This window comes from Panicum virgatum, chromosome 5K, assembly GCF_016808335.1.
Source record: "Panicum virgatum strain AP13 chromosome 5K, P.virgatum_v5, whole genome shotgun sequence".
Taxonomy (NCBI): domain Eukaryota; kingdom Viridiplantae; phylum Streptophyta; class Magnoliopsida; order Poales; family Poaceae; genus Panicum; species Panicum virgatum.
Window position 1 is genome coordinate 43,406,353 of NC_053140.1, and position 15,057 is coordinate 43,421,409.

General features: G+C 48.6%; 2 protein-coding genes and 1 non-coding gene across 3 annotated transcripts; 1 reads left to right on the plus strand and 2 right to left on the minus strand.

The window, feature by feature from the left end:
• The first annotated feature begins 458 nt into the window (after window positions 1–458).
• LOC120707574 (protein DEHYDRATION-INDUCED 19 homolog 3-like) lies at window positions 459–3,629 on the plus strand. The gene is made up of 5 exons (XM_039992492.1): window positions 459–933; window positions 1,042–1,229; window positions 2,297–2,374; window positions 2,467–2,747; window positions 3,152–3,629. The coding sequence occupies exons 1-5, from the start codon at window positions 858–860 to the stop codon at window positions 3,258–3,260; spliced, it is 732 nt and encodes a 243-aa protein (XP_039848426.1). The 5' UTR covers window positions 459–857; the 3' UTR covers window positions 3,261–3,629.
• A 1,116-nt stretch (window positions 3,630–4,745) lies between these two features.
• On the minus strand, window positions 4,746–11,505 carry LOC120707575 (callose synthase 12-like). The gene is made up of 3 exons (XM_039992493.1): window positions 5,998–11,505; window positions 5,200–5,281; window positions 4,746–5,124 (listed from the first exon to the last, which is right to left on the minus strand). The coding sequence occupies exon 1, from the start codon at window positions 11,336–11,338 to the stop codon at window positions 5,999–6,001; it is 5,340 nt and encodes a 1,779-aa protein (XP_039848427.1). The 5' UTR covers window positions 11,339–11,505; the 3' UTR covers window positions 4,746–5,124; window positions 5,200–5,281; window position 5,998.
• LOC120710870 lies at window positions 8,312–8,391 on the minus strand. Its single transcript, XR_005690041.1, has one exon. It is a non-coding gene; the product is annotated as a small nucleolar RNA J33 (small nucleolar RNA).
• Window positions 11,506–15,057: the final 3,552 nt, after the last annotated feature.

A 15,057-nucleotide genomic window follows, 5' to 3' on the forward strand; every position in this document is an offset into this window, starting at 1 on the left:
AGGGTGGGGGGAGGGATACGGGGTGCCGTTGGAGAACGCCTAAGGCCAACCACGCACGCACCCGCTCGCACGCATCCGCGTCGCACACACACCACACCCTCTCCTCCTGTCCTGCCGCCCCAGTGGCCCACGCGGTTTCCCGCGGGCGCCGCGGTTCTTCCTCCTCCCTGACCCTGCCAACGCCCCACGGCCACGGGCGCGCGGCGCCGGCCCGCCCCTATCATCCGCGCGACGCGTCCCGCGGCTCGGCCCGGCTCGGCTGCCGCGTCCGCCACCACGCGGGGCCCGGGCACCCCGCGCGCCCGCCCCACCCGTCATCCGCGCGCGCCGCAGCGGCCAGTGGGTCGCAACTCGCAACCGGCGGGGGAGTGAGCGGGCGGTCGCTGTCGATGGTGCCACGCCACGCGCTGACTGCTCGGACGGGGATCAAAGGGCCCCCACCCCCACACGACGCCCGGCCCCCATTTCTCACCCGCTTCCTTCCCTTTCCCCGCTGCCTGCCGATAAGAAGCTCCCTCGCCGTCTCCTCTCCCTCTTTCTCCGTCCTCGCAAAATCCTCCCCGTATTGAGAGCCAAGAAAGTAAACGAGCCGAGGCATAAAGGCCGGGAGCTGGCGAGGGAAGCGAGAAAATTTTTCTTCCCGGGGAGGAAATCGGGACGGCCACGGGTCAAAATCGTCTCCTCCTCGCAAGCAAGCCTCGGCTCCGGTTGGTGGTGGTGGTGCACTGCTGGTGCTGCTGTCCGAGACGAGAGCGGGTAGAGGAGACCACGAGCTCGAGAGGAGGGAAAGGGGGAAGGAGCTTGGCAGAAGGCACCAGACGCGTGAAGAAGCTCCGAGCGAGGAATCGAATCGAGCCATGGACTCGGAGCACTGGATCTCGCGCCTCGCCGCCGCCAAGCGGTACTACGCGGCCCAGCTCGGCCACATCGACGGTGAGGACGGCACATCCTGCCTTTCCTGCTCCTCTCTTCTCCCTCCGCCGCGCGCTATGCGAGCGATCGAGGTGCTGATTCGCGGGCTCCGTGTCGGATTGGGTGCAGATATGCCGGGGATGGGGGTGGAGGAGGTGGAGATGGAGATGGAGGACGACGGGGACGTGGAGATGGAGCTGGAGCTCGGGGACGCGACGTGGCCGGAGGTCGCCTGCCCTTACTGCTACGAGGACCACGACGTCGCCTCCCTTTGCGTCCATCTCGAGGAGGACCACCCGTACGAGCCCCACGCCGCGGTGAGTCAGTCAGCTCGCCGCCTCGCCGTGCCCTGCAGGACTCTTTATTGATAGTGAACTGTGAGCCTGGGACGTGATGCAAAGAACTAGTTTTGATTCTCCGATTAGAGCAGGACGAAACGCTGTAGCTTGCTTATTGGTGTGTTGACCTGATGTATGAGCCCATGAGCTTCGATATTTGGGCTGGTAACCTTGTCAGAGACGGGAACATGGAAATTCCCGAGTAATTGTAGTCTTGATGACGCTCCTGCTCTCTTGGGTGTCCTTGTGCTGTCTATTTGGCAGATGCAATAGTAGGAGAACCAAGGTTCAGTTAATTACAGAACTGAAGCTACAGCTCGGTAGCTTCCTGCAAAGATGAGCACATCTGACTGGAAATTATGTCTTAGTGAAAAATAGAATCTTTACATGATGCACCTGCTCTCTTGGGTGTCCATGTGCTGTCTATTTGTTTGATGCGGTAGTAGGGGAACCAAGGTTCAGTTAATTACAGAACTGAAGCTTACAGCTTCGCAACTTTCTACTAAGAGTAGGACATCTGACTCGAAATTATGTCTTTAGTGACAAATAGTAGAATGTTTATGAGGATTCGAGATTAGGCTTATTTGTGTGCGTGTTCAGATTATAGGTTCAAGGAGTGTGTTTCCTTGACTTGAAATCTCCGTAAGTTCATTAACCGATGTTAGCTGTATTTGACAGTAGACAATAAGTCGCCAGAGCTTGCATGTCTGGAACATTTGAAAGCTTATGGGAGAAATTTCTATCTGTTTTAAATGTGTAACCTGATTCCATTGGTTTGAGAGGTGAAACTGGGATAGTGGATTCAATTGTTACATCTGGTTGTGTGACAGAAGTGTATTCTCAAAAAGTTTATCTGCGTGTAACAAGGATATTGCCAACTCAGTTTTAGTCATTCTGGGTGGCCAAAATAATCGTTTTTGTCAGTATTCATCTATGCCAACTCATAATCAAGTTCGACACCTTATACTGTTTTTGTAAATGCTGTACTGTTAGACTGTTAGCAGTGGATTGATCTGTTCTCATTTTCATTGTTACTTTCATTTCAGCCCTGCCCCATTTGCTCCCAAAGGATTACAAGAGATATGCTTAACCATATCACCATGCAACATGGTTACTTGTTCAAGGTTCATCCCTCTTCCTCCCACCCTCTATCCAGAATAAAATTCTTGTTAAGACTTAGAAGTTTCTGACAACCTATTTTTATTTCTATTTACAGAACGGTCACAGGTCTCGCAGATATATTATTCCTGAGAGCCATGGAATCTCTTTATTGAGCCGAGATCTACGTGGTACTCATTTACAGGCTCTTCTAGGGGGTGGTCATAGCCACAGATCAAGTAGCACAGCGACCACAAACATTTCCAGTGATCCTCTTCTATCATCATTTGGCCTTAGCTTCTCAACATCAGATGCACCAGAACCATCAAAATCAACAGCTTCTATCCCAGATGGTGCCTCAGCACGAAAGGAGACACCAGCTCAGCCTTGGGAATCAAGGTATATATTACTCATGATTATGTTTTCCAGATTCTTTGTGAACTGTTTTAACCTCCTATTGTGGCCAGGCCAAAATTTTGTAGCTATTATTGATATAAGTTGTTGCCTAACTAAGGTTAGGAGTAGCACTATGATAGTTTCACACATTCATGTTCGACAAACTCTTTCCTTCAATAAACACTCCTACCCTTAAATGGAATTATTGAGCAAGCAGTTTGTAGTTTCCACAGCGCCTCTGCACTACGACTAATTAGCAAGAATCACATAGGGATTTGACTTGACAATGTTTTATATCTTCTTGTTTACGCATGCTGTCAAGTGATGTGCTTTGCTCCCTACAAGTTTTTAAGGGCTAATTAAATTCAATATGTGATATTGAATTTGTATTCCCTTTTCAATGGCAGTATTGACTCATCTCTCACGAGCGAAGAAAGGGAACAAAAGCGGAAACAGGCCACCGACAGAGCAACCTTTGTGCAAGGCCTGGTGCTCTCAACTCTATTCGGAGACTGAGTGTTCAAACAGCCATAGGTTGGTTGCTAGATGGGCGCTTACTCCTGCCTGGTCCGCATAGTCTGATAGTACTCCACCAGGGTTGGTGGGTCTAACTCTGATGGCAGGAGAATGCACCTGGAAACTCTAGCCGCGTTCTTCTTTGTTTCAGTAGAGTGCGGAGTTGATTCGTTCATGATACAGCTTACTTTAAGCTAGCTGTTGTACCTTTCTTTTATCAATTTACCAGCCAGCAATCCCATAACTGTAACTCATTGGTACATTGTGTCTGTACCGACATATAACAGCTGTAACATTTACTCTATACAATGCAAATGATGGCACTTGTATGAGAGCAGTTGCCAAAGTGCAAGTCCTTGTTATAGACCACTTCAGTATTCTCATATGCAAGTGCAGACAAGGATGGCGCGGTTGGATTGAGGCTGTATGTGTTTTCTTTTCTTGATCAGCCGTTCAACCTTTGTTTGCATTGCTCTGTGTGAACGATAGCTGATGTGGAATCCCGCTGACTGACCCGGTCCGGTGTGCATTGACCGATCGCTGTAGAACACAGGCTTGAAAATGCTCTTGCGAATCCATAACCATGCTCGTCCAGGTGAACTGAATTGCTTCCAGCCAATCCTCCCTCACTACCTTTTTACCATGTCTATAAAAAAATATTACAATAACTATACTATCCAACATATACACTATTAACATATACTTCACAATGAGTTCAACAAAATAAATTTGGTATTGTAAATGTTATTATTTTTTATATAAATTTGGTCAAAGTTTGCCAAATTCAATTTAGGACAAACTTAATTTTATTTTATTTAGGAAAATAGCGGGAGTAGATCTTTAATGCTCTTATAAGCTTATTTTTATTTTATTTGGTACAAGGACACTCAGTTCAGAGGCCCTAGAATGTGGGGATAACATGACACCTCTATTAAAAAGACCAACACTTTGTTCGGCTGGTTGTGACTTGTGCTAGTTTATTATAAGAGAAAAGTATTACTGGCTGGTGCTGGTTTGGTATGAGAGAAAAACATTGTTGGCTTTGCAGCGAACAGAGTGCAAGTGGGTAGCAAATGATAGGCTCCGTATATTACTCCAATTGATATTTCGATAGTCTGACAAAAAAAATCAATTTTCACAGATTGCCTATAAATTGTGAGACGAATCTTTTAAGTCTAATTAGTATGTGATTAGATAATAAATTGCTACAGTAAACATGTACTAATAATAAATTAATTAGTCTTAATAAATTTGTTTCCTAGTTTATAAACAAGTTTGTAATTAATTTTATGATTAGACTTCAAATGTAAAAAAATTCCATTTCAAAAACTTTACCCAGAAAAACTAAACAAGGCCTCAGGCCCCTTCCACGTCCATTTTTTGTGAGCTTCAAACCGGCCGGAAGACACTTTAATTTTGGAGACAAGGGACAAGTGCAGCAGATGCATAACAGACAGTAAGCAAGTATGATTCTGCTCAGCTGCGCTTCCAAAAAAGGATCAGGCAAAATGGCATTTCCGGCGATAATTTAGGTGTACAGAATCAGTCTTCCCCCACAATGCAGCAATATGTGCAGGTAAGCAGAAACAGCAACTCTCTTTACAATGAAAAGGGATGGCACGGGAAGAAACTTCGGCATAAATAGGGAGCCCTCACGAAGTTTTGCACAGCCCTCAGTAAAAATCTAACAAAAAAATCTGGAGTTGTGAATATGGGGGCCCAATCGACATCTCATTACACTCATTGTATCACTCCTACCACAGAAATCCATGTGTACATCAAGTCAAGAAGAATCATAGATAAATAGATCGCCTGTACAGGGAACTAGCATCCATCTAATCTACTCCAGAAAGGCTGTCTAAACCTGCAGAGAGATCTTAATGTCAGAAATCAATTTGAACACTACATGAACTTAGTTAACCATGCCCAGTAAACATACCATACTCCTCGAAGACTAACTAATCCTCCAGAATAACGAAGCAGCTCACTTTGGGAAATGGTCGGTGGGAAGGTGAATTTAGCTGCAAGAACATAAAGCGAGTGCAAATTCTCAGTCTGATGTTCAGCATGAGAGAAAGAAGTAATGGCAATGAAGCAAAGCAAGATCAACCTAATGCATTTTTTTTAGCCTTCAAAAAGAAATTTGCAGATATGTTCAAAAGCACAAGATTGAATGCAAAAGCTAAAGCTAACATTACACAAGTACAAGGTTGAATGATACCATAAATAAGGAAAACAATGCATATTCTCTATCAGGCAAAATGTGATCCAAAATTCATATATTTAAAAATGGAAGGACTATCAAAATCAAATCTAGTCAGGAGCAAGAGGATTTCGTTACAAAACAAGCGAGCACATTCAACGCTATCAAAATATGATAACAGGCTTTGTAAGGGGCACTCTATTTGTTTATTTCGTTTTTATAAATAAATGAGTTTGCTGTGGTGATCTCCCCCCACGGTTTTTCCATCAACAAAATATAACAGGCAAATACAGAAGCCTGAGATTGCAATAGCCAGTGCATGGGAAATAGAGTTTGAGGCAATCACAGGATCATATGATTCCAATAAAATAAGAGATTGATCCTGTCTCTAAAAAAGAGTTAGTTTTCAATCATAAAATTCAATCCAGCGTAAAGACTTCCAGAGTCAGACCTAGTACTCTTAAATGCATTATTTATAGTCATTGTTGCCAACAGCAAAGAGAAAAATACAAGTTGACTGCATCCAGGGAATACCTCAAAACGCACGTGCCTTTTTTCCGGTAATGATTTGGGAAATATGAAGTCCCCTGCTGAAGGCTTCATTGAACAGGATCCTTGTTTGCATTTCCTGAAGCCCAGGTAACCATGACAACAAAGCCACAGGTGCCATAACAATTACTCCAAACAATATATCGTATAAACGTGCTACAGTCACCACAGTTTTCCAAACCACCTCGGACTTCCTCAGATATGGCTTGAATACCAGAGCAATAGATATGATTCCCCAGCCAGTTGGCAGAAAAGCCAAGAGACTGGTAAAAGTATCAACAAACTGAAACTTTGTAAACTCCAACAGCACAACAATAGCAGCCACTGTGCCAACAACAATGATTGCCTGGACAAGACGATAGCGTATGTGCTTTTTTGCTGAATATCTGTCTCGAAAGTAAGCCACTGTCACAAGAGCCACAAAAGCTAGGAGAATGCATGCCCATGAAAGAAGATAGACAAGGATGCTTCTACTCTGATCAGCAATGTGAAGCCGATAAACAATTGCATATTGAAAGAAGAAAAATCGAAGGTCTAATATGATTTCCAAGATGCTGCCCCATAGACCAGTCATCCGGAGATGATCAGTTTCATCCTCCCACCACTTCTCCCAGCTTTGATCTACCTTGACTGAGATCCCACCATGGAACCAAATCCAGTTTAGAAAATCCTCAAAGTCATTAAAATTCTTCAGCCAGTCTAAACCAGAAGGATTAAAAATGAAGGGAGCAAGAATCCATGACAACACAAGAAACCAACTTGAAAGTGTCAGCAAAATATACACCAGAGTATTCCCAGAGGCACTGCCATAAGATGCATAAAGAGTCAATATCACACCAAGCTCTATTGCTTTGACAAAATGGCTGCGAGCATAGAGCCTATAGTTCTCAGCAAACTTCTTATGCTCCACAACAAAACCTCGGCCAGTAGCCCGATACTTTGCACCTCCATGAAGGATTGTCCTCCCATAATAGTGTGTCTTAGTTCCCATGGAGAAGGTGTAGAAAACAGATGCGAACTGTAGTTGCATTTTCATGAAATCCCATACAGCAGTGAGAAACCCGTGCTCAAGTGAGTTTTCAATAATCATGGGTAAAGCTGTGAACAGACCTAGCTGTATAACGAACTGCTGATTGAGGACAGCTCCCAGGGCAGCATTATTAGTAGAGGAAGTGTTCTTGCTGATGTAGTCCTCGAGACCACTGAGCGCAAGGTAAAAGCGGCCCCATACAAATGCATAGACAGTTAGCACAACCATCATTGTGTTGAAATAAAATCCAACAGTTGTATAGAAGAAAGAGAGCATCCGGAAGAAATCCAATCGGTGGCCCAGCCTGTAAACATCTCGGCTCAAAGTTTGCTCACCATTGCCACTAGCAACTTTGGCTTCAAACAGAGAGACCTGGTTGAGTCCCACATCTCTACCTTTACCGACCTGAATATACTCATGGTGTGTAACATTGCCACCACGGAGGGTACAGTTGAAACCAGCGAATATATCCTCGCTAATGTTGATTACTTTTGATGCTTTACTGATACCACCTCGGCCCAAGAACCAAAGACGATCAAAAACATCTGGGTGACCATAATGCATTCTGACTTTAAGTGGATCAGCCAGAACACGCTGCCCTAGAGTGACAAAACTTGTTTCCTGGGCAGACATGAACCAAGCAAGAGAAGAAACAGAACCTGTGAACACATGTTCCCGAACCCCAAGAATTTTGGGCTTGCGAATTCCATAATGACGATTGAACTCTTCTAGGAGGTTTCTCATCTTTAGAGCTTCTTCAAAGTAATTATCTTGATTCATATCAATTGTTTGTACCGCATCACCCCTTGTGAAGATGAGTGCATGATTCTGATTTTCTGGCTTTCCTTCACCAAGCTTTAACTCTCCAGGCAACTTAACCCGGTAAATTTCAACCTCCCGCTGCAGTTGCTGATCGTATTTCACAAGAACGGAGAAGTACTCTGTTTCACCACCATTGTTCTGCCTTTCATCAACATAGGCAACACGCATTGCTTCATATTTTTTCATTAGCTCCAATATTTCAAAAGCACAGGGGTCATTCTTAGCTTTCTGCTGACCATATATCTGGCATGCAACTACATACGTGTATTTCATGAGGACAGTCCCATACTCACTTCCTTTAAACAAGGAGCTCACACTACTGCTTGCTCTGCTCAATGCACGTGAGGAAGGTGCCCTGCTGTAATACCCTGACCCACCAGCAACCCCATCATGCCTCGAGGATCCAATTCTTGAAGAACCCATAGTAGCTAGCTCCCTTGACCCAGTCTTTAAGTCATGTTCAGAGGCAGAATCCAGAAAGGTCAGCATTTTGAGAGCTTCATAGTAGTACATCATGCCCCTCACTGTACGTGATAATGTCTGCCCTCTGTAAGAGACCCAGTGCCGAAGAGATCTCAGCCTTTCCTTCTCGCTGTACAGCTCCTTAATATCAGACATTCCATCACGCTTCATTCTCTCTAAGAAGTACTCCCATTCATCTGGGTAAATCTTTTGTAGATAGTATAAGATTGAGATGCCATCTTCATTCTCCTTGTAGAGCTGGTCCTTGCTGTACAACACCTCCTCATTATAATAAGGAGTCAAGACACTGAAAGCCATCATCTTCTCCACTTGGGTTGCCCTGGGTATGTTCATAAACAATGAATTGCTGAAAAAGGCTATCCTTCGACGAGCTTCAAGGTTCTTTGGTACATTGATCATAGAGTCCCTGGAGGTCAGGATGGTGTGCATGCGCTTCACTTGTTTATAGAAGGTGAAGTTCTCCTCTCCAGGCAGCACAACCGCATCCACAAAGGGAAGGCTGGTGGGCCTTGACTGTGCAAGACCTTCATTTCTCAGTTGTTCCATGCTCCTCTTCTCAGCCTGGAAATCACGAATGACAACATCATAGAGAGTCTGCAAGGCATTGACTATCTTGGTAACATCTTTGGTGGGCTTGAGAAGTAGGCTCAATAGAGTTACAAGCCTTGTATGGACACTATGCAGCTCAGTCATCTTATACTCCACAGTAAACTTCCCCATTTGCATGGATCCATCAAAATCATTGAACAATTGTGTGACAATACCATGTTCCTCGGTACCATCCTTGAGGATCTGAAGCAGCAAGTGTTTTGCACTATCATAGACCTCGATCACTGCACAACGACGATAATCATTCTTGCAGATCTTCCTCCATAGCCTGCGATCAGATCCTTTGACCTCCTTTGCCTGACCAAGTGCAAGAGACAGCTCATTACAGAGCAAGAAGCAAGGCCAGCGGATTACACGCACATTCCACAACTCAGGGGGCAGCTCAAGAAGCTCAACCTCACGATCACTAACAATGTCCTCCTCCCGGAACTTGCTGATTATCTCATTCCAAACGAGTGCAAACCGCCGTGCCTCCACCTGATTTGACTCAATCTTCCGGAATGATCGGCTGAAACCATACCTTAGCTGTAACCGCTGCCAGAAATTACGAAGCCGGCTGGGCAAGAAGCTCTCATTCACCTGCTGCTCCTCTGGCATGATATTGAATGACATGGCACTTGCAAAGAACTGGAACCGAAGCCGCAGCTGTTTCATGTCCCTGATCTCCCCCAAGTGTGCAAAAAGCCCCACAAATGCACCAGTCAGAGAAGAAAAGATTGCATACCAAATCTGGATATCCATGAGGTATATCAACACCACTGGTAACCAGAGCACAAACACTGCAAATCGATTGCTTTGGCCAAAGAACTCATGCCAAGTGTACTGGATTCCACTCAGCTTGTATATCTCCTTTGTGGGTTTTACAAGTGGCCTAATTTGGAGAAAATAGCTGAAGGCAAACTTCACAGCAAGCAAAAGCACCCAAAAGATGGAGTACTTGACATTGTCAATGGTGCCCTCGCGTAATCCTCGGCCAACAAAGCTGCGGCTATGGAACCACCAGGTGAGAGCATAACAGATTCTCCAGTTTGTCTTCTCCAATGCGTTCCGCACCCAAGGCACAATGAAGAGCACAAGGGCAAGGACTTCAGGGATAACAAACACAGCGGCTGCATAAAGGAGCCTCATGATCCGCGAATTAACTGCTGACGACCACTGTCCATTGCTTCTCCTCTGGTCCCAGATCCCCTTGTATAGGACAGAAAACGCAAGGACCCATGCGGCGGCGGCAATGGCCTTGAGCACCATGCGCACAGCAAGCATGCGACCGTCTCTGAAGGCACGGCGGAACTGCGTGCCTATGTCCAGCAGGGACTGGAGGAAGCGGAGCGCGGCCCAGGTAATGAAAATGGTGAGCACGCGCACCTGTGTGTCCTTGGACTTGGAGCCCCGGGACGAGAGTAGATCATCCCACGGCCACGTCGCGCCCTCCCAAGCCACGATGGCCGCGGCTTGCAGATAGAGCACCAGCATCACCCACAGCCTGTCAAAGCTCCGGTAAATGTTCCAGAACGAGCGGACCTCGACGAAGCCCGTCTTGCGCACACGGCTGCGGTCGGGTGGGGTGCGGAAGAACTGGCGCGACTGCTCCATGGGCCAGCCGAGGCGGTCGAACACGTCACGGCGCCAGAAGTACTCGTTGATGTCGTCGTAGTTCCTCCAAGCGGCGTGCGGCGCGGTGCCACCGCGGCTGGCCTGGACCTCCGCGCGGATGACGTTGTAGATGGGCGTGACGACGCGCGTGAGGAAGGCGTTCTCGCCGTGCACGGCGGGGTTGGCGGGGCGGCCTGTGGCGACGTCGGTGTAGCCCTCGAGGATACGGTGCAGCTCGAGCGCCATGTGGTGGTAGATGTAGCAGAGGCACTCGGGCACGAAGCGGAGGTTGGCGGCCTCGCCCCAGACGAGGAGGTGCAGGCCGGTGAAGAGCAGATCGGCGCGCGGGTCGCCGTCGGGGACGTGGACGTTGGGGCGGCGGCCGAGGAAGCCGCACCAGGAGGTGTAGTTGCGGAGCAGCTTCTTCCGGATTTGGTGCGCGATGCGGGGGTCGAGCGCGTCGGAGAAGTCGGCGGAGGAGAGGCGCATCTGCGCGTTGGCGAGGAGGAGCACGAGGTGCTCCCGCTGGTTCCTGACGTTGTCCCGCTGGAAGCCGAAGAAGGCGCCGAGCCAGTCCATGATGTCGTGGTCGGCGCGCCACTGCGCGAACGGCGGCGGGCGGAGGCCCCCCACCGCCCGCAGCGCCGCCGCGGCAGCCCGCACCTCGGGGAACCGCAGCGACGGGTGGTCGGCGAGGAGGTCGTGGATGGGCAGGATGTTGTACGGTTCGCCGCCCGCGGCCGCCGGCGGGGCGGCCGCGCGGCGCTGGGCGGCGCGCGGCGTGGTCATGCTGGCATTGGGTGGGGGTGGGTTTAGGGCTGCGCTAGATCTGGGGGTGCGGTGGGGTAGAGGAGAGAATCCCAAGGGGGGCCTGCGGAGCTGGAAGGGAAGGGGGAGCTGGGGTTTGGGGATGGTTTGAAATTGAAATCCGGGGCGGCCGGCGTGGGGAAGGGGAAGGGGAAGGGGAAGGAGTGCCGGGACAGGGGGGCGGAGGAATTGAGATGCGCAGGCGCGGGGTGGGCCGTGGGCGGGGTGGGGTGGTGTGATGCGCATGCACCGCGCTGAGGTGGGAAACGCGAATACGACGCGACCCGCTGACCCATGGCGGGCTCGCGTGCGTGACTCTTGATCCAGCCGGAGTCGATGGAGCGAAACCGGTGAAACGGCGATCACGGGGCACCGCGTGGATGACGCAGCCCTTGGTTTTGGGATGGGTTCGATTCGAGATTTAGAAACCTTCTGATTCTAATTCTAACGTTTCAAAAAAAAGAAACCTTCTGATTCTAATTCTAACGTTTCAAAAAAAAAGAAACCTTCTGATTCTGAAGAAAGTGTTTAAATTTCCATCATCTGCTAATTTAGCAGTGCAGGGTAAAATCTCTGTTCCGTGTGTATCGATTTTGTCACGCTTTTGTCTGTTTTCGCTGTCTGTGGCTACAAGTTGAGTGAACGATGGCGATTCCTGCCACAAGGAAAATGGCATCAATGGGCAAGGTCCAATAATAGCTGTTCACTGATCATCACTTTAGATACGTAAATAAATCAGGGTTTATAACTTTGAACTTTATATTAAGGAACTGGATCTTCCGCTCAAAATAAAGGAACTGTAGATCCTTGCCCCCGTTATATCAAATGTGCTTCTCTTTTCTCCCCTTTTTCTGGGAGACTTGAATCCTCTCGCATCTGCTTTCCGCGTGTAGAGAAGGATAATTCTATCATGAGCCGCGTATTCGACATCTTGCCAATCATGGATCATGGATGACTAGCTTCATATGCACGACTAAAGCTGATGTAATTAATAACCATTTATCAAAAACTTGGAAATTTACTTCCGCTACCGATCGGAAAAGGGCTGCTTTCCAATGCAGACTTGCAGGCTTGCTTTTTGGCGTGTGCCGTGTTCGCTGCGCCTACCATCTCATTTTGAGTTTCTGATCACGCCTTCTATTAACTCGCAAAGTCCAAGTAGGAATGTTCCTACTGTCGGGATGCGAAAGCTGGAGACTTGGAGTGGATTCATACTTCCTCCAGGGTACCCATGCTTTCTATGAATCGAAATGAAACAAAACGTTACTAATGATCCTAAATTATAATTCAGTATAGATTTGTCCCAAGTCAGGTTGTTTTTAACTTTGCTCATTTTTTAAAAAAAAAATATATTAACATCTATAATACCAATAGTAAATTCACTATAAATACATGTTTTATGGCCAATTTCCTAAAACTGAAAAAGATGCTACAAATCTTGGAGCATTTTTCCTTTAATTTGATCAAATTTAGAGAGTTTAAGAAAAAAATAAAGTTAACTATAATTTATTAGTTGTTAACTGATTTTGACATTTAAAACCGTGACAACCAACAGAACAACAAAGTCAGGGAAGATAAGGTTTGCACGTCGAGAAAATTGTTTCCCGAGGTGCTCGCCAAAAGCGCACCAAAGTGACGAAAACATGCATTTCACTTGACAGCAATAAAATGCCATGGTTTTTACGTTCCTAGTTCCTACAAATGGATGATCTCGACTCACTCGGATGTCAGAATGGAAAGAAGAAATACAGAACTTGTTGATGCAAATGACAACGAATTCAATACACCCACACGCTGATTTTCCTCACGAAAAATGACCGCACTACTTATTGCTCACCAGGTAGCACACAAGATACTCACAGAGAAAGCAAGCCAAAGGGACTGGCCATTTTTCGGATCAATCACTAGCGAAATAATGCGGTTAGATTGCTAACTGGTTCTAACTTCTAAAAGGCCGTGCGAGTCGCCAAGACACCAAGACGTGTATACCACAATGAAGTTTCCCCTTACCGTTGCGAATTTGACATGCCCAACTACTCAACAATCTCGAAGGAGAAGGATGGATCAAGCTGCCCACGCACGTCGACGGCTCTGGTTTCCACCGTTTCACAGCTGTCGACTCGCGTGGGATCGGATGATCGGATCGGAGCCGCCCGCGCCCTCCCCCCTGAGAATCTTTCACCGGAGCACTAACTATGGAAATCTACAAAAATCAAAGGGCTGGACTGCAAGAGTCGCCGTGCGCCGGTCAACGGACCGTTGCCCCAGCGGCCGCGGCGCGCTGCTCCCCAGCACAGCGCAGGCGCCGGTGCGGTGCCCCCGCGCGGCCCGCGGGGACGGAACCGAAGCTGCCTCGTTTGGTTTCTTTAACCTCCTCACTCAAGCGGAGCAGACAACGACAACGACGGTGATGGACTGATTGGTCTCGCTAATCACCTGACACGTTCTGCACGGATCGCTAATCAAACAAAACAGCAGGAGTTTTCTTTTCCTCCGGCCTCGCTAGCCCTTCGCTGCCTGCCGGCTCACGGACGCCAGGGAGGCAGGGATGAGAAGCATCTCCGGTCAGTCGGGTGTCCCGCCGTCCTTCCGCCGATTCCTGAAGGAGAGGTAGGGTGCCCGGGTGGGGAAGAAAAAGAAAGAGAAGAGAAGCATCTCCCCTGTCCAGATCCGTGATCCCGATCTCCGGCACGGCCGCGCTGGGTGGGCCCGGGTCCACGTCGCCATGTGAGCCGGCTGCGGGCCCCGCGGCCGCGCCTTGGTTTGTGGAGCACTTGAGCTGCAACGACGAGCCCCTCTTTTTGTCGCCCCGGCTGCGTGAGCGGCCGGCGAAGGAAAACGACGGCCGGCGGCGACCCGTCGGACGCGGGAACGGTTGCTTGCGGGCTCGTGGCCACGCAACCGTGTGCAGCTGTTCCACTCGGCGGTCAGACGGTCAGTCCTGTGAATCCAGGCCGGTGTCCTGCGAAAGAGACAGTTTACCGGCAGAGTTCCGCTTCGTTTCGTTTCGTCTCGGAGGCTACCACCTAGAGTAGCTGAACAACCCCATCTGCCCGTGTAAATTTTTGCCCAAACAGGCATTAATGCGCGCACCGGCGATCGGCCGGATTGTCGTTTCAGGACGAGAGTGCGCCTTGCCTATTGCGAGAACACAAAGTACCGGCGCTTTATCTTGAGGTTCTTTTCGGAAAAGGAGGAGCATGTGCGTTAGAAAGGGACTCATGTGTCATCTCCAAGAGTTTCCAATCTCATTTCACTATCTTTATTTTTCTGAAAAAAAATCTTTCCAATAATTCTCTATCCTAATTTCCCATCTTCTAACCGTTGGCAAATCATCCTCCATCGTGCGTAAAAATACGCACCCGTCGCCCCTCCCGATCGTCCTTCTCTGCGTCTTTTTCAGTCGCGGGCTTCTTCCCCGCATCGTAGCCGGAGAGCGGGCTGCTCTTGGCGCCGCCACCGACGCCTGGCCGCAGTAGAGGAACTGCAGCACGAGCACGAGCCCTTCGTAGCGGATGGATCCGGAGCTGACGGGAATGACCAGCTCCGGCGCGGCGCTCGGCCAGGATCCCAGCTGGGGCGGCGGCGGCGGGGGCTTGTGGTTGGGGTCAAGTTGCTTGCGGAAGAAGAGGCTGCGCGCGGTGAGGACGCAGCGGTGGGTGTGCACGAGGTGTGCATGGTGGTGATGATCACGGAGGCAC